The sequence below is a fragment of the Xyrauchen texanus genome, chromosome 42 (genome assembly GCF_025860055.1).
Source record: "Xyrauchen texanus isolate HMW12.3.18 chromosome 42, RBS_HiC_50CHRs, whole genome shotgun sequence".
Taxonomy (NCBI): domain Eukaryota; kingdom Metazoa; phylum Chordata; class Actinopteri; order Cypriniformes; family Catostomidae; genus Xyrauchen; species Xyrauchen texanus.
Window position 1 is genome coordinate 12267353 of NC_068317.1, and position 19903 is coordinate 12287255.

Below are 19903 nucleotides of genomic sequence, written 5' to 3' on the forward strand. Positions count from 1 at the left end.
CTTCAGCAGAACAAAAATTTATATTTTTAGAAGAATATCTCAGCTCTGTAGGTCCATACAATGCAAGCAAATAGTTGCCAAAAACACATAAAGGCATCATAAAAGAAATCCATATGACTCCAGATGTTTAATGCATATCTTCAGAAGACATTGATAAAACACTGGAGTCGTATGGATCACTTTCATCTTGCCTTTATGTGATATTTGGACTTTCAGAGTTCTGGCCACCATTCACATTGTATGGACCTACAGAGCTGAAATATTCTTTTGAAAATCTTCATTTGTGTTCTGCAGAAGAAAAAAAGCCATACACATCTGGGATGTCATGAGGGTGACAAAATGATGAGAGAATACATTTTTTTGGGAGAACTATAACTTTAAGATCAAATCAGCGGTAAACAAATAACATTGTTATAGTGCTAAGCGGGACAAAAAATGGTAGGTTATGGATTTGTTATTATTTTTGTATCTTATTTTGCATTGCTTGGCAAACTCTCATGTGTATGGTGCAGTTCAAATCAGCACTGTAAACAGTTGAGAAAGATGATTTTTCTTTTTTTCATAGTATTAGTCACTTGCTAACTGACTAACTTTTCCCGTTGTGGATTATAAAAAACCCCATCCATCCATTCTTTCGTCTGTCTGACCATTTATTTGTCTACGGCCATGTACGAGTGACAACCGCCTTTTGAATGCATGAGTGAATCCTCTAAATCATCGTTCCATGTGTGTATGGAATACAGGACTGACTCCCACCAATTGCATTGCTTGACAAGTGTAGCCATAGCAGCGTTGCAGTGTCTCGCGTCTGTGAAACAATGTCACCAGTTTAACTCGTTTTTTGTTCGCTGTTTTTGTGCAAGAGATAATCCACCACAGATGTACAGTATTATCATCTGACAATGTTGAGTTAGCTACCGTAGACCTAAGCACTGTGTTTTATATATGCATGTCTAAACTGCTGTTGTTAAACAGCATGCTAATGCTGGACTCGAAGTTACCCGAGACGCCAGGACTGATGAGAGAAACTACACAGAGAGACAGACTGGAATATATGAATGAATGAAGAAACATTCCTCTGTTTGTGTTATTTAAACCTGGAGAAGAAGCACACCTCTCACATGCACCATTGATCACATCATTAACAACACTTTGCGGAAATATGGGTTTTTAATGTCACGAGTGTAGAGAATGATGAGGCTCAGGACCCAAGCACAGAGTTTAAAAATAAAGGAATTTATTAATTTAAAAAACAAAGGCAAAAACTAACACAAACTCCCACAAGAGGAAAAACTAATATAAACTATCCCATAGGGGAAAAGGGAATCCAAGATGTGGCAGAGGTAGGGATGAGGGAAACAGGACTGACCGGACTGAGTGGAGACCATCAAAAACGGGACCAACCTGAACCGACCAACAAACGGACTGAATGGAAACAAGACAAACTGGCACTGGACAGCAAACATGAGGAGATTAAAATAGGGATAGAAATCAACAGGTTAATAAGATAGGGCAGGTGTGATGCAATGATACAAAAACAAAACAGTCAAGTGCTCTCACAAGACAGAATGGCATGAGTGCACATCGCCAAGAAAATGAGGCAATGCCAACCAACAATAGGGCTGCAACTAATGATTATTTTGAGAATCGATTAATCTAACGATTATTAGAACGATTATTCAACTATTCGGCAATTATTGAAGTTATTATTAATTAGCTCTTAACTGATTATTCAGCTTGTGCCACAACTTAAAATGTTGTAATAAACGTGCTTACTAAGAATAAAGAGGACAAAATAATCTTTTAAAAATACCTCTAAATGACATTCACTGAATTAAAGGAAAAAAAATATTTCATTCAGTAAAGAAATTCACTGCAAAAAACCCCCATTGTTATCGAGTGTTTTTGTCTTGTTTTCCATTTAAAATTGTCTAAAAATTAAAACAAGATACATTTACTTGAGAAGCAACATATAAGATATTTAGACTTGCTTAAAGAGAATGTATCTTAAATATAAGTGTTACAAGTATATTTTGTAATACCATACATTTTTTTTCACTTGGTTATAATTCTGCGAGTGCAGTAAAGACAAAATATACACATATTCAAGATCTATTCTCTAAAAGCAAGTATAAATATCGTATATGCTGCTGCACCTGTTTTTAAAGGATTTTTAGATATTTTAAAATATTTTTATTTTTAATATTATATTCAACATTCTCAATAATATTTCTTTCTTCTGCAGTATAGCTGCTGAAGAAAATGCACATTGTTTTAAATATTTTATTGTAAAACAAGCCAAAACAAATCAAAAACATAGGGCAAAGACTACCCTCTCTCACCTTTCTGTTCACTTTAATCCATCTTTGTTTTTTTTAGTTTTTTTTTTAGTTAATCTCGTATTGCCAATGTTCTTCATGATAAGAAATGCACAGTGACATATATTATGATTCAATAAGTAACGAGCCATCACATTCTAATCTAGCTGCTTTAAGCATGCACACTCGAAGGACGATCATCCCCATGCCAGAGTGTGCATAAGCCGGATGCAGTTCCAATCTCTCCCCCTTAGATCGGGACATTCGTGCAACTCATAGAAGAGGCGCTGACCACACAGAAAAATGCCAGTTTCGGAGTTTGTAGTTATTTACATGACCTGCTTCCGTATTATTTGAACTTTAATAAAGCTATAACACATTAAATATAACTGCATTTAAGATGTAACACCGGAGTGTTTCCTTTAAAGAGCTACGACTCTCACTTATTCTACAATGAGAGTGCTTCTGTATTTACTTATTTGGTATTTCTGTATATATCCCTCATACTTTGCGATCTACATCACCTGAAGCTTTTTGGAAGGTTTAGAGTGCATCTGTGATCTGTGTAATTCTTCCTCTCCTCAATCAGTCATGAACTGCAGTGCTGCTCTTGCGTGTCATCGTTAAAGTTTAATGTGATCTCATGTTGTGTTAAATGAGATCAAACGACTATTCGACAATTAACATTTTTGTAGACATTTTTTTATTGTCGACGTTGCCGATAACATCGAATAATCGTTTCAGCCTTAACCGACAAACAAGACGAGAGAATGTGTATTCTCACACTAAACGAGACCTGAGCGTACATCACGGGGCAAATGCCACATGATGCACGCAGCAGGCGACAGAAACAAGCCAGGACACGTGTGCGAGAGTTCAGGCACAAACACACCCGGCACCTTAGATAGAAATGATCGAACCTCAGCACAACATGAAGACCGCGCACGACCCCGTGTTCATGAGAGACAGACAAACTATTGATGCGAGTGCATGCTGTCGAGATGACATAAGCATAATGCAGCCACGTCAATAACGGACAGACATGGAGCACGAATGTCCGGATCTCGACACAGACCGAAACCGAACCAGACAGGAAGTCAGAAACCAGACACCGTGCTCCAAACAAGTTGGATCGAAGAGTGCACGGCAGGGAATGCAACCAAAATCACATGCTCACACAAAGACAGACAGACATGGGATGATAATGTCATGGTCCTGTCAGACAAAAACTCATACTGACAGAGTGACAGGACCATGACAGAAATACCATATGCAAAAGTTGCACAACTGTTTAGTGAATCTGCACAATGTCTTGAAATTAACCTATATAATTTTTTTGTTTCAGTTGAGAGCAAGCCTGTATCTCGTGCCTCACTTGACAGCTGCCCACAGGTGTACTAACTCCTGTTCTAATGCACACCTCATTCATGAACGGAGAGCTCTCTTAATGCTACTTTATTCTCCTAATTTTTACTTTATTCTCGAAATATTACGACTTTAATCTCATAATGTTACAACTTTATTCTCAAAATGTTTACTTTATTCTCAATGTTATGACTTTATTCATGAAATGTTAATAAAAAAAAAAAGTATTTATTTTTTACGTGGCACTAAATGCTGTTGTACTTTCTAGGAAGTGGCAAGTGTTTGTTTGTTTTTTTTTGGGGCGGGGGGAGTTTTGTCCAAATTGTGCAGACCGGTTATAATAATAATAATAATATATGTTCTCAAAGGAATTAATAATCATGTTTAATATTAGTGATACAATTTTTGAGCAAAATAATTGTGATTATCATTTTCACCATTATAGTACACTCTCATCCCTCTGACTGGATGCTGTGGAACAAATACAGCATCTTCCTCTCTGGCAGATACACCTTTTTAATGGTATGGTTGAAGTCAAAGGCATCCATCCCTAACTGTGTAATGAAGATGCCCCTTCATCAGCTGCCTAATGGCAGGCGTTTGACATCAGCCATATTGTTTATTGAACTGACAGGCTGAGCTGAACTCTGTCATAATGAATGAAGGAGTCGGAGTGTAATGGGATACTGGAGATTTCTAGCCCTCCTGGAAGCAGAGGCAGAGAGCTGTTTAGAATTGACTCTTTATCCAGTTAGATGGAGAAAACTACATCTAAAGCTTCTAAGCAAGCAAATGCTGCCAAAACACGGCTAAACAGGAGAGCTCTGACAGCTATGGTGGTAAAAGCCAGCCAGCTGTTATACAGCAAATAATGATGATAAACCGATACAAATGTTGAAAGATACTCTCTGAATGAAAAGAATATTGTCAAGTAATGTTTAACACCTCCATTGTATTTGTGTCTTATTGGAGACTCAATGGAATGGACACAACCAATTCTTTAAAAGAAAATAAGTTATTTCCCCCTCTGAAAGTAATGTATTTATTGTTTTATTGTTACACAATATAGCTTTACACAATACATCTCAAGTGCATTTTTGAATTTTCTGAAAAAAAAAAAAAAAGTGAGTGGCGCTTGAATGTGCAAATGTTACTACCACAAATTGTTCTGGATACGTGTACTGTATATGGTTGCTAGGGTGTTCTTGGTAGTTGCTAGGTGGCTGCTAACCGGCCCAAGTCAAAAGAGCCCACCCTTAATATTCTGGTCTCCAAATATGGCTCAAGACCTTCAGTCTGTCGAATATATATTTTCACCAGTTTTAATTTACTGTCGCTTAGAAAAGTAGCACACCTCTCCTCAGCTGACATGATTTGAGGGATGATTTGTATCTGTTGCAAATAATGCATAAAGTTGAATATTTAGGGTTAGGGGTATGTTACGGTTATAAAACAAATAAATAAAAATAGGTCCTTAGCACCAATAAATAAAACAATTTCATGGCTAGATTATTTTGGCCACTCCAATATATTGTTTAGTGGGTTAGCATAACAGTAGATTTAACTAAACCTGTATCGTGTTTCTACCTCAAAAGTGTGAATCAATAACAACAACAAAAAAGTTTTCCCTGAGCCATTATAATTAAGACATTCCGATCATGCATTTCAGAAAAATTTCATCATTGTAAGTTGAGGCTTTGTGGCCTGGGACTTCTCATAGATCTTTGTAAAGTTTTAGATGTCTTGGGGATTTGGTTAATTCAACATACATCAAAAGAAGCAAAAGCACCAAAATATTTGGAAGTAATACTGATACACGTTGTTCTTTTCACTGCTGTGAAAGAGCCTCTTGCTAATTTTCTTTTGATTTCCCATGTTATTTTCTTTTATTTGTGCTCCAATAGAAGAAACTGGAAACTGGATAGAAACTGGAGCCAAATTCTAAACAAATTTAGTTGGCAACATCTGCAAACTAAGAACACAATCAAGCAATCACCTCAGGTCCTTTTATCTGCATATTATTTCAAATGTTTGTGAAGTGCTTTTGACCTATGAGGCAATTCTTCTTTGATGACTGACCCTATAGGTCAGAAGAATCTGTATTCTCTTTGGATACTGAGAGTGCTTGCCTCAAATGTCTTGACTGTACAGATGCAAAATAGGTGACGATGCCCTAAATCACAGCGTGCAGCATGTGTTTCAAAATTTTCAGAGGTGCTTGATTTAGCAAGGCACCACTTTTAATATTGGGGCAGTAAGGCAAGTTTAGAGACACCCTGGCAACCACCCACAACACCCTTGAAACCTCCTATCAATACCCTAGCAACCACACAGAACACTGTATCTCTGCACCAGAATATTTTAGAGACATGGGGGTGGGGTATTTTGACTTGGGGTGGTATACTGAAGTCCTTGGTAGGCCATCTTGGGAGAATGCTTGGGAAATGCAAGAAGCTTCAACACCAGAACATTGTAGAGGCATAGGACTGGGCTATTTTGACTTGGGAAAGTGTACCAAGGCCCTTGGCGGAAAAATGTCGAAGTAAGTTTTGCCTCAAAGTCCAATTTGTTTGTTTTTGCTTTTTTATTTCATTGTCATATTTGATTTAATTACATTATGCTATGGCTATTTATTCATTTTAATCATTGGGACTGTAATTGAATCTGTTTTCTGACCAATGGCAGATGGGAGTATTTGAGAAACCAGTTTGACCAGTTTGCAAATCCGTTTGTTGATGCTAAAATTGCAAAATGTAATAAATGTTTGTGCTTATATTATTTATGAACATACTTTATAGGCTTGTTGTGATTATTAAAAAAGCGTCTGATCACAGTTATTTGATCTACTCGCAGTTATTTGAGATAACTGTGATTATTGTGCACTTCAAATTCCAATCACATTTTAATGCTCAATTTGGGACTTTTTAAACGAATATATAAAATGCTCGCAACTGCGCATTTGTGTGTCATTCAGTTGAACTCAGAGCGTCACTGAGCCGCACCGCAGACATCATCCAGAGCAGCTCCTGTCCGGAAGATGCTCTGATGGGCGTGTCGCCAAACTCCGGCGAAAATATAAATGATCAAATATTAACTTGGATAGGAAATGCAAAACGCCCCGACTTCACTTTAAACGATCCTAGAAATGTTTCTGATCATAGAGGGCTCATACATGCAATGTTAATGACACACAATGACATGGAGGAGGAGACGCAAGCTTAATATACATTTTATTTCAATTCTGGCTTCAGTACAATACCAGCCCTGGTTCCTCGGTATCAATATTACATCAATACTATAATCAACAAATAAAAAGCCTCATATTTTTTTGACATTATGCAGTTCTTTTAATCAATAATATTTTTCTGTGTAAAGTCTCACAGATGCAAATTTTACATTTACATTCTTCTGGATTACATATTCAATTTTTTATTAAATGTTATGATCAAATAGTGTTTTTGTTTTTTTTGTTTTTTTTGTTTTTACAAAAAATAGCTTTTTTTTTTGGTAAAATAAAATGCTGTGCAGTATTAATGAAAACCTTAATGAAAAAAAAATCAGATTACCTGTGGCACAAGGCTACTATGGCTGAATCACAACATGCTGATAATAAACTGGCATTTGTGATATTGCTTACAGAATAATAATAATACCATTTAATATTATATAATTATTATACAGTAGATATATTTTTCTGTCTTCAGTTTCATGCATCCAGTTGAATAGAGATTTCATTTTAGCGACTTTTATTTTGACAGACTTTTGAGTTCTTCCTGTTTTTGACGGGTTAGTTATATCAAGGTTTTCATTACTGCTGGGATACTCCCATCGCGATTCTCGAGCTTCACTGGAAGAGTTCAGACCTGTTCACATTCGTTTATACTTTAAACACGTTGCATGAAAATTAAGCACCAAGGGCTGGTTGTGCCAGCTATATGCAAGTTACAACTTAGCCTAGTTGTGGTGTAAATGTGCAGGAAGTCATAATTTAAGCATTACTAAATCAGAGGTGGAAAGTAACAAATTAAAACTACTCTCGTTGCAGTACTTGAGTACAGTTTTCAAATGTTTCTACTTTAAGTATAAATAAATAATATTACTTTTAAGTATTCAACTTAATATTTTTCACCACAATTATAAAGTACAAAAAATACATAATATTCCTGAATTTTTGGGAAATTTTTGGGGACGAAGAGATCAATAAGTTATAAGCGCTAAATCTGTTTATAAACTAAAACATGCTTTGCGCGGCATGACGGAAGCCTGCAGGGCACAGCTTCATGAGCACAGCAGCTTGCATAAACTGCCGCCGGCGTCCTCTCTTCTCTAGCTTCTTCAAGACTTTCTACCCTGTCACACAAGGGGCGGCTGTGACTCAGGTGGTAGAGTGGGTCGACCGCTAATCGGTTCGATTCCTGGCCCATGCCGAAGTGTCCTTGGGCAAGACACTGAACCCCAAGTTGCTCCCAATGGCAGGCTAGTGCCTTGCATGGCAGCTCTGCCTCCATTGATGTATGAGTGTGAATGGGTGAATGGGACACAGTGTAAAGCGCTTTGGTAACCTATAAGGTTAAAAAAAGGCGCTATATAAGTGCAGACCATTTTATTCTTGAAAGGAATTGTTCATTCAGGTACAAGGGAACCGTGTGAACATGTTTAACCACTGATCAAACTTCACTTGTTTTTAAAGGTAGGCAATATTTTAACTGTTTTAACCAATGTTACCCTCCTGGGTATTGGCACCGCTATTACAGTTAGAGGACAGGCATGGAGGAGGCCAGAACTGTATTGTGATTTCCGCATGGTAGCACAACAATTTTCATTCGTTCTAATAATAAGAAAAGGCTCTTGAGTACCAAATTAGCACTTCAGAATGCTTTTGTAAGGAATAGGTGACAGTATATGTTTGCCATCATGGCTATAGTAACAAATGGATTAAATACCACTTAAAACAATTATTTCAAACTGTAATATTAATTTGCAATTAAAGATTTTGGCAGTATTTCCGATCAATTTAATGCATCCTTGGTGAAAGGAAGCATACATTTCTTTCAAGAACAAAAATGTCTCCGTGTTCTAAAAAATTTCATAAAGTAACTTGTAACGTAATTACTCAAGTAGATTTTTTGGCAAACTACTTATTAACTTTTACTAGAGTCATAATATTTCTCAGTTCTTCTACTTGTACTCAAGTGAATTATTTCTTTAGTAGCAGAACTTTTACTTAACACTCTTTCCACCACTGTACTAAATATGTAAGCATTGCACCATTAAACTTTGGTAGAACGAACGTAATAAAAATGCAGACTAATTTAATGACATCAATGAGCTCATGTTTTGTTTGAGAGGCTTCAGTCCTTTCGACATATATGATGATGTTGCCACTTTTTTACATGGAGAAAACATTATGTAAAAAACTTCTTAAGCATGAAACCCATTTAATGGTGCAGTTTCTTGTGTACGCTGCCTGGTGTCAAGTTTCAAAATATACTAAATATATACGGTATTAAAAGGAATAAATGTCTATTTTTCCAGCCTGTTGTATTAGTATTGTATGTATTTATTGCCCTTTATTCACTTTATTGAATGTTGTTATTTACATAGGCTAAATATACCATTAATGAAATCTTTTTATTACATGTCGTATTTCGTTGGGGATATAAATTATTACACCTTACAGTTATACAAGCAAACAAGGTTTGAACAAGCTCAAACTGAAATTCACAGCTGTTTAACACTTCTGTGTACACATTTGAAGGCTGCTTATTGGATCAATACAAGTAAAAGTAATATTATGTTACTACGCATTACTTACGGAGAGCTTTACAACCTACTAGTTAAGTCTTGCCTTAAGAACAGGTGGTGCAACCAAATTAAGCAGACTTAGATACAAACTAACTAGTAGTTATTAAGCCCTTAGCATGACCTTTGCATCTCAACTTAAGTGAGACCTTACACACAGCTGGTGCAACCCTACCCAGTAGTGATTAGGGGTTCTGAGCACATGTACAATCAAGCAAAGTCATACTTACAAGTGGAAAACTTGGAATTCTAGATTATACACATGTTGCCGACATGGGATGTTGGAAGGGGCGTGTCGACAGGAAAGATGATGGAAATTAATGATTTTGCTAAAATATTTCAACTTCTGTACTTTATTTTAATAATATGAATTTGTTATATATGACAGTCAACTAATGACTCCATAATGCATTGTGTATACTATATAGCAAATTAATTAATTAATCTGTTAGATACCATGCATTTATAAATCATATATGTCGTGAATAAGTGATGCAAGTGTATTATTTTATGCTTATTCACTTGTACAAGAGAAAAAGAGCTTTTGCCATCATTAATTGTGTATTTCTTCTTCCGTATTTTGTTTCCCACTTGAATGCGTGACATGTCATTGTAGGTCCACTTGAAGCACGTGTGTGTGGATCATATGACAGAGCACAGCAGCACCTCTCGTTCGTTCTGTAGCATGCAGTGCATTTGACTGTATATATTTAATCAAATTACATCCTTCTGCAGTTTAATGATCACTCTTGGCCATATCCAGAGGGTTTTTTAATTTTATTTTCAAATTGTCATTGATTTAATGGGCTCAAGGGTTTAATCAAAGAGCATTAAAATAATGAGTGAAAGTGACGAAATTAGGACAAATATTTTACTATTGCATAATATAATATTACATAATAAATAATATAAAAGTTTATATTTTATTTTTTATAAAGAAAATACATACAATATGAGTCACTAAAACAACAGTATAAATGTTGAGCAAAAAGAGACATATTTTAAGTACAATATAAATAGATATTTTAATATTTAAATTCGTTCATAAGTTTTTAAAGCCCTAAAAGGAAATCATATATCCTACTTTATTATTTAATGTATATATTTGTAGTTAAACATGCAAAAATTATTTCGTAAGGTATATGAAGCACACAAATTACAATTTATATGACAATTAATCTTAAAAGATACAAATAATCATTATAGGTCTAAAACAGACAATTAATTGTCATAATCACAATTATTAATTTGACAATTAATCGTCAGACACATTTCATAATCGTGACCGTCCTAATACTTTATATGTATCACAATTCTCATCCGTTTCATCTTTTCTTTTATTTCAGTGTATAGAAGCAAAGAAGCATTGCTGGTATTTCGAAGGAGGATCCCCAATCTATTTCATGTAAGTGCAGTCACCTTTTTTGTTGCAAACTGTCTTGCTCATCCAGCCTAATTAATCATCCGAAGACAGTGATTACCTCTAAAATTCACTCAACCATGCCCACATCCACAATTACAATGCATTAAATTAACAGATCTCATGCAGTGTACTGTCACGACTAGCCTTGTTGGCTTGACCCAAGGAAATCTAACATTACCTTCACTAAACCTGCCATCTGTCAAGCTTTCTTCATTAACACTGCACTTGCTTGTGGATGAAAAGATAACAGTGAAGTTAATGTAGAAGTTGGGCATAGAGGAAAATTGTGGAATGAAAATGGAATGCTCACTAGCACTGTGTGAGATGGCATAATCATCATGCAACCTAAGCCAAGACTCTGACAGAGAAATTGGACCAGATTTTTTATATTTTCCCCTTTATGTTTCTTCTATCCAGGATGTTAATTTTCTGTTGAATGATTGGCACCAGCTGACAGTCAAAACTTGTGTCTTGTTCTTAAAACTTGACCTAAAGTAGCTGTCAAAGGACGTTTGGCTGGATAATGTCTTCATGCTGGCTGGACATTTTTGTTCAGATTAGTAATGCTATGTTTGTTCTGCACTCAGATAAACTCTCTTTGTTTCTGATACATTTAGCTTTTACATCTGAACATGTTATGGATGTTATATGTGCCTTGTTTATGTTTTAGATACTGTCAATACTGTATGTCTTTATTGTACATTTAAGCATCTATACAAACTTAAAAAATATATATTTTTAAATGTATAAATAGCTATGAATAATAATAAGATCTGTGGTGTGCTTCCCGTAGAATGACATAACTCACTGCTTAAGCACCATTGCACGATGCATCGTTGGAGAAATTAACTATCTAGTCATAAGTCTCGACTGTTTCTGAGAACCGTAGTAACTATTTCATACATCCATCGTTCGAACCATGTTCATTACACAAAGTAGAGCTGTTGTTAATTAAATTACACAGGGGTTGGAGTAATAAATTCTACGGATATCAATTTATAATAGCTTATGTACACATAAACCAGAAAGCCATTTAATGCAAGAAAGCTGCTGAAGACACAAAAGCTGTGTGTACTGTGCCATGTGACAGATGCTTTGCGCTGTAATAGTGGAGTTTCACTCTACATCAGACTTTGGTGTCCTCCTGACACACTTGAGCATATACACAGATGCGCACTCTTCAAAAGCATATAAACGTCACTTATGCATTAACATAAACATAAAAAAGCTGTGTTTGTCACGGCTCCGGTAAGTTAGCCGGTTTGTTTTGTTTGTGTTTTTTTCCTCTCCCTCATGTCTCGCATGTGCAGCTGACATGCATGATCAGCATTTCCATGGGAACATTGATTGTTCCTGGGGGAACACCAATCATGCCACTGATTAGCGTGTGGAGCAACACCTGTTCTCCTGTAATTCACTCCCTTCTTAATCCCTTAGATTTTTCAGTATCTTTGCTAGATTTTTGTTTGACGTTGAGTACTAGCCTCACTCTCTCTGCCTAGTTGGTCCTGTCTTGTGCATCTGTTGGTTGAACGAGTGTCAGGTGTATGGTTGCCTTCCGGTTTTTGCTGCATGTCAGCTGGTCTTCCACCAAGGATACCTCGTCTCTGCCCGTGTGTCAGGAGTAAGATTGCCCATCTCAGCTGGACTTTGTTCTGCACCTCACTAAGCTTCAACTGAGGATTCTATAAATATATTCCTGACACTCTTCACTGATTGCTCCTTATTTATATAAACTGCTCATATTTGTTGTTTATAAATCATTTGAACTGTTCCTCTGCTCTTGGGTCTGTTTGTCTCACTATGGCTCATTACAGAACAATCAAGCCAAGTATGGACCCAGCGGAGAAATCGACTCTTTTCTCCGCCCTCTTTTAGCAGGGAGCTTTGCTGGGACATCAGCAGGATTAAATCTCTGCTTTGAACCAGTCTCTGGAGATGATTGCTTCGCAGCCTGCCGAGCTGATCATTGTTGGTCATTGTGCAGCAGCTTCTCCTATCTCCTGATGCTAGCCCATCTCAGGAAGCTCCTTTACTGGCTCCGATGGTTCCCCTGGTTCCTGGACACGTTGAAGCCTGCATTTCCCTTCCAGCCCCATATGACATTGAGGCTAAATCCTGTAGCATATTTCTTTCGCAATGTTCCCTGTTCTTCACGTTACAGCCTTCCACTTTCACGTCAGATACTATGAAGGTGGCTTGTGTAATGATGCTCCTCATTGGAAGGGCTGGCGAATGGGGGACATGCGGGAAAACTGCCATGCGGGACAACAGACATCCCTGCGGGGCTTCCTATCATGCCTTTACCACGGAGCTCCGCCTAGTGTTTGCTCGCTCGGCTTAATGTCGAGAGGCAGCAAGGGTCTTATCTGGACTGTCTCAAGGACATCGAGGAGTCTCAAAATTAAATTATTATTAATAATAATTTAATTTTGCAATCTAGCTGCTTCTTGGGATTGGAATGACCATGCTATGTGGGATCGATTTCTGCATGGTCTTTCCGACAACATTCTGGATGAGATTTTAATTGGCCGCTGCTTTTTGATGACTTGATGGATCTGGCTATCCGAGTCAATCAATGCCTGACTCGTCACCACCGTCGATGCTGCTTTCCACCTACCCTTGCAGCTGATCCTCCTACTTGGTCTGTTCTTCAGACAGCTCACTATTATTACGGCCTGAAACTGTGCCAATGCAAGTTGCTGGAACCTAAATCTCACGTAGGGAAAAACTGTGACATCTCATTAATGGACTTTGTTTTTATTTTGCTCATTCTGATCATCTTTCTGCTTCCTGTCTGGTAAAAGACTTTCCTCGCCTGTAGGAAAGGGGTTTCTGGTGAGCGCTACACCATTGGAAGAAACCCCTGGACTTCGGACACTTCTCCTGGTCTGGCTGCAGTGCGGATCTGCCTGTCACACATTGTGGCATGGGGGCGTGGTCATGTGTCCCTCTGTGGGAGAGGGACAGTGGATTGCTCGTCACCTGGGCTGTAATTACTCTAAAACCTGTCTCTCATTATAATGAACGCAGAGGGAGACCTGATGCTCGCCAGAGCATCAGAGATGGGGTAGAGAGAGTCAGTCAGAAGTGAGGCTCAGAGCCACTCAGAAGTGGTGTCTGAAGGACCAGCAGCAAAACAGAAACTGTTTTTAATGAGAGCCCTTTTTGAGTTGGCCACAAAGAGCCATTTCTTTGAAGTGTGTGAATAAATACTCAACTGTTTGCTGTCTCCACTGCCCATGAACTTGGATCATTCACACACTGTTTCTGCCTTGGTTGTTTCCGGAGCTGAAGGAAACTTAATGGATTTCAAATTGACTTTTAAATGCTGACTTCCTATGGTCCAGTTGGATAAACCATCATTGCACACACTCTAAGTGGCACACTGCTGTCCGTCTTCACTCAATCCACAAAGCCAGTCACCTTCATCTATAGGAATCATACAGAACAGTTGTCCTTCTATCTGAACCAGTCTCCATTGGCACTGGTAGTGTTAGGGCATCCTTGGTTGGTAATGCACAACCCACACATAGACTACCAACCAACACTGTTCTTGCTTGGAGTCCTTATTTTTTTCGCACTGTCTCTACTGTTTCCCCTGTCCAGTGTTGTGTTTTGTTACAGGACGAACCAGCGGATTTATTTGGAGTACCATTGACATACCATGACTTGAGGGCAGTGTTCAGCCGGTTCAGCGCTGCGACCCTTCCTCCTCATTACCCATAGGACTGTGTGATTGAACTGCTTCCTGGCACCTCGCCACCTCAGGGATGGCTGTATTCGCTCTCGGCTCCCGAGAGGGAGGCCATAAACAGGTACAGTTGAAGTCAGAAGTTTGCATACACCTTAGCCAAATACATTTCAACTCAGTTTTTCACAATTCCTGTCTTATGTCAGTTAGGATCACCATTTTAAGAATGTGAAATGTCAGCTTTTTTATTTCAGCTTTTATTTCTTTCATCACATTCCTTGTGGGTCAGATGTTTACATACACTTTGTTAGTATTTGGTATCATTGCCTTTAAATTGTTTAACTTGGGTCAAACATATTTGGTAGCCTTCATCATGCTTCTCTCAATAAATTGCTGGAACTTTGTTTCATTCTTCCAGAATGGTGTAACAGGTTTGTAGGCCTCCTTGCTCTCACACGCTTTTTCAGTTCTGCCCACAAATGTTTGGATTGAGGTCAGGGCTTTGTGACGGCGACTCCAATACCTTGACTTTGTTGTCCATAAGCCATTTTGACACAACTTTGGAGGTATGCTTTGGGTCATTGTCTATTTGACAGACCCATTTGTGACCGAGCTTTAATTTCCTGGCTGATGTCTTCAAATGTTGCTTTAATATATCTACAATATTTTTTCATCCTCATGATGCCATCTATTTTGTGAAGTGCACCAGTCCCTCCTGCAGCAAAGCACCCCCACAACATGATGTGCCATGCCCATGCTTCACGGTTGGGATGGTACTCTTCGGCTTGCAGGCCTCACTCCAAACATAACAATGGTCATTAAGGCCAAAGAGTTACATTTTTGTTTTATTAGACCAGAGGACATTTCTCCAAAAAATAAGATTTTTGTCCCCATGTGCACTTGCAAACTATAGTCTGACTTTTTTATGGGGATTTTTGAGCAGTGGCAATGACGATATAGGACTTGTTTTACTGTGGATATAGATACTTGACTACCTGTTTCCTACAGCATCTTCACAAGGTCGTATGCTGTTATTCTGGGATTGATTTGCACTTTTCACACCAAACTACGTTAATCTCTAGGAGACAGAATGCATCTCCTTCCTGAGCGGTCTGTTGGCTGCATGGTCCCATGGTGTTTATACTTGCATATTATTGTTTGTACAGATGAACGTGGTACTTTCAGTCATTTGTAAATTGCTCCCAAGGATGAACCAGACTTTTGGAGATAAATAATTTTTTTCTGAGGTCTTGGCTGATTTCTTTTCATTTTCCCATGATGTCAAGCAAAGAGAAACTGAGAATTTGTAACTTGGAATTTTCCAAGCTTTTTAAAGGCACAGTTAACTTAGTGTATGTAAACTTATGACCCACTGGAATTGTGATATAGTCAATTAAAAATGAAACAATCTGTCTTGTGTCATACACAAAGTAGATGTCCTTTACGACATGACAAAACTATAGTTTGCTAATATTTAATCTGTGGAGTGGTTAAAAAATGAGTTTTAATGACTTCAACCTAAGTGAATGTAACCTTCTGTCTTCAACTGTATATCAATTAAACTCTGACAGCCGGTCTCATCCTCCCTTCTTCTTTGCTGGCAGGGGAGAGGTTTTTTTGTGGAGAAGAAAGCTGGCTCACTTAGACCCTGCATAGATTATCGGGGGCTGAATGACATCACTGTGAAGAATCGATATCATTTGCTGTTGATGTCCTCAGCCGTTGAACTCTTGTTCCTCTTCCAGGAGCATGTGCAGCATGTCAGGCAGGTGCTTCAGCGACTGCTGGAGAATTGGCTGTTTGTCAAGGCAGAGAAGTGTACTTTTTATGCACAGCAGGTTCTGTTCATAGTTTCGTCCAAGAGAGTGCACACGGACCCAGTTAAGGTTAGAGCTGTCTCAGATTGGCCAACCACAGATTCTCGCAAGGTATTGCAGAGGTTTCTGGAGTTTGCAAATTTTGATCTGAGATTTATTAGGAACTACAGTCAACTCGCTGCACCTCTGACGGACCTCACCTCCACATGCACTAACTCTTGTTAGTCCCTGTGGACTGATGCTGCGTTTTCTAAATTAAAGGAGCGGTTTTCTACCGCACCCATCCTCGTAACCCCGACCAGTCAGATCATGGTGGATGTGAATGCATCTGAGGTTGGTGTCGGAGCGGTCCTGTCGCAGTGCTCTCCCTCGGATGGAAAGATGCATCCGTGAGTCTTTTCACACCGTTTAACACCAGCTGAACGGAATTACATAAGCAGCTGAGAATTATTGTCTGTCCAGTTGGCCTTGGGCGATTGGCATCATTTGTTAGAGTGTTTGGGGGTAACTTTCGTGGTCTGGATAGATAATAAGAACCTAGAGTATATTCATAGCACCAAACACCTTATCTCACCTCAACAAGGTATTGTACTGTACAATAGGCTTGCTGGGCACTATTTTTCATGCGATTGAATTTCATTCTGTCTTACTACCTGAGCTCTAAAAACATCAAGTCCAACTCTCAATGTTTTGAGGTTGAGAGCTCCACCACCCCACTGGATACCATTCTACCTGCCACTCGCATGTTGGGCAGGGTATTCTGGGAGGTGTAGGCTGGGAAGTCTGCGCTGCGCTACGAAACACATTTTTTTCAGGGGTGGCCAGGTAAGACCTAGTGATTTTATTGAAAAAAATGCACTATTGAGTGTGACATGCTGTACCAAAAGCAAATTCTACAACAGAAATCCTGTAAATTCTAGGCTGATAATTTCAGAATAAAAAAGCTTAAAGTTGGCAAACAAAAAATCTTATGGGACTCTCATTAAACAAAATGAATAGTAGACAGTCTTCCCCCTGCTTACTCTGTCTATATTATTCTCAAACATTTTTATGAGACTCTAAAATACAAGATCATATACAGTTTTACAACATGAATGCTGCTCAGGTTGCATTGTTTGTTGAAGAATGATGACGAAGGGTAATTTGTTCAGGCGAGATCTAATGTAAACATTGGAGAATATATCAATATTTCTCAGCTTTATCACTTTTATGGACAAAAAGTGTGATTGTATGTTTTTCAATGAACGCTTGTCATGGACAACTGACCCAAGTGTGACGAACTGGATTCACCTGGCGATCGCGTTTTCATAACAAAGGTATGAAGTCCCGTTTTGATATTGCATGTTTTCATTTGTAATCCTGGCACAAATAACAAAATTTCTGTTTCTGGAGCATTGCTATCGTGAAACAGAGATCGGATATCAATGTTGAACCCTTAGACCTTTGAAAAGATGTATAATTTGTTAACATTAATTACATTTATAGACAGTAAAATGCTTTCATATTGCTGACGTGTTACACTTTTCTCCAAGTATTTTCTGCTTATTAATTTATTCAAACTTTTTATATAAAATGAAAAGAAAAAACATTGAAAGTGCTTGAGTAGAGTGACAACTGGGCACAAATGTTGCTATGGTGGTGCAAACACGAAGCAGGTTTCTTTCCAAGTGAATTGGGGTGCGAGAGAGGAGCGGAATATCTCATCTGGCCATCATAATAGCAGTCACACTATACGGCTATGATGTTAAATATCTGCCCAAACACTGCCCAAACTTCGTCGGATGCTGAAGATCATTGCAAAGGCTATTAATCAGCCATCTGCGAACATGTCACACTGAACGTTTTAAGATTGCATATTTCACCCTGCGACGAGAGAAAACCTTTAGGATTTCCGAAATTTGTCTCAGACTGCAGAATCATGGCCAAAATCGTACAGTGTGCACCCGCCTTAAAGAATTCCTGGAAAACATCCTTACGCCCGTTTCACACATACTCCGTTTGCAGTGCGTATGTGGTGCGTATGCAGTGCGTATTTTTTTCCGTTCCCTTGTTAACAGGTTAGAGCTTTTACACTGCACGCGGATGCAGTCCGTCGATCCGTTCCAGTTGCGGTGCGTATACAGCAGTGCAGCGATCGTTTTAGGACCGAGTCTATTTTTGCTGTGCTGCACCGCAGTGAATTAAAGTGACAGCGCATTGTTCACATTAAAATAGACATATATTGTCAAGAAACTGTAATAATTTCATCATATACGCATAATTTCAGTTAATGTGTTCTACAGTTACTAAATTACAGGGTCAAGAAAAACAAAAAAGTATGATTATAGTCCCAAAAGTTGCAAAATGGCATCATATATGATTCGATGGACGCACGATACGTTGTGGTTTGCCTTGTGATTTGCCTTGTGATGTCTGCTCCAACCAGAGAAAAAACATTATCCATCTGTTCGGCACTCATCCGAAAGTACTTTAGGTGCCGGTCACTGTAAAGTCGAAGTTCTGAGACAAGCACCAAACTGTCTCCTGCCTCGTTTGACTGAGTGAACCCAAATGCATCTCGTTCTTCTCCTTCTTAGCAAAAGATATAGCGCGATAGTTTTTCTTCTGTCAACAACTCGAACTACATGTAAAACAAAGAATAACAATGATTAAAATTAATTTTCATACTGTTTCAATGTCTTAAACAATGTCAAAGTTAACGTTTGGATTTAAAATCAAAATTACTAATACATTTTTGATTTTGTGGCACACAGAATCTGCGGATCAGTAGCGCACTGCAAACGCAGCATATGTGAAAGCACTATAGCACGTGCTGCTCCTGTACCGCATACTCACCGCATACTGACCGCATACTCACCGCATACGCACCGCATATGCACCGCAAACGGAGTATGTGTGAAACGGGCGTTATTTGGCTCAACAAAACCAGCTAGGTCTAATATACTGGATGGTTTCTGTATCCCCTGTTTTACCTATCATTCAAAAATTCTATTTACTTGGTATAGATTGTGTACAAGGTCTTCAAGATCAGACCCATACATCCTATCAAATGGAAACAGAACATCCTTTTCACAGAATGTTTCACTAGATGGATTTAGAGCTTGGACATCCATCATTATGTCACAGTTTTGTTCTGAAAATCTAGTCCCATTATCAGCAATACCCAAAACTGATGTCTAGACATCATCAAATACCTGCTCATTCCTATAATGTTCAAATGTGCAAATGAGTGACTCCACTATGTCTACTGATTTTGCCAAATCAAGACATGATTCACAAATAGTTGCAAATGTAGGGACTGTCTCTAAAGATGCAGGCAACATTGGAGCATACATATCCAAAACATTTACAAACATTTCCATAACAGAGAATACAACTTCAGTAACATTTGAAGCAAATTACTTACAGGCATACAACCAATTCCAAAGTGCGCATGTAGGTGTCAGCAATAAGTTAGAATGCTGCTTTCTGCAAAACCCCAGAA

General features: G+C 38.3%; 1 protein-coding gene across 1 annotated transcript in view; it reads left to right on the forward strand.

Annotated features, from left to right (window-relative positions):
* The window catches only part of LOC127635279 (vesicular, overexpressed in cancer, prosurvival protein 1-like), a 106023-nt gene that overhangs the window by 11962 nt on the left and 74158 nt on the right, over positions 1-19903 (forward strand). The window contains exon 2 of the mRNA XM_052115189.1: positions 10832-10890. Coding sequence (XP_051971149.1) covers positions 10832-10890 — 59 coding nt within the window. The remainder of the gene's footprint in view (positions 1-10831; positions 10891-19903) is intronic.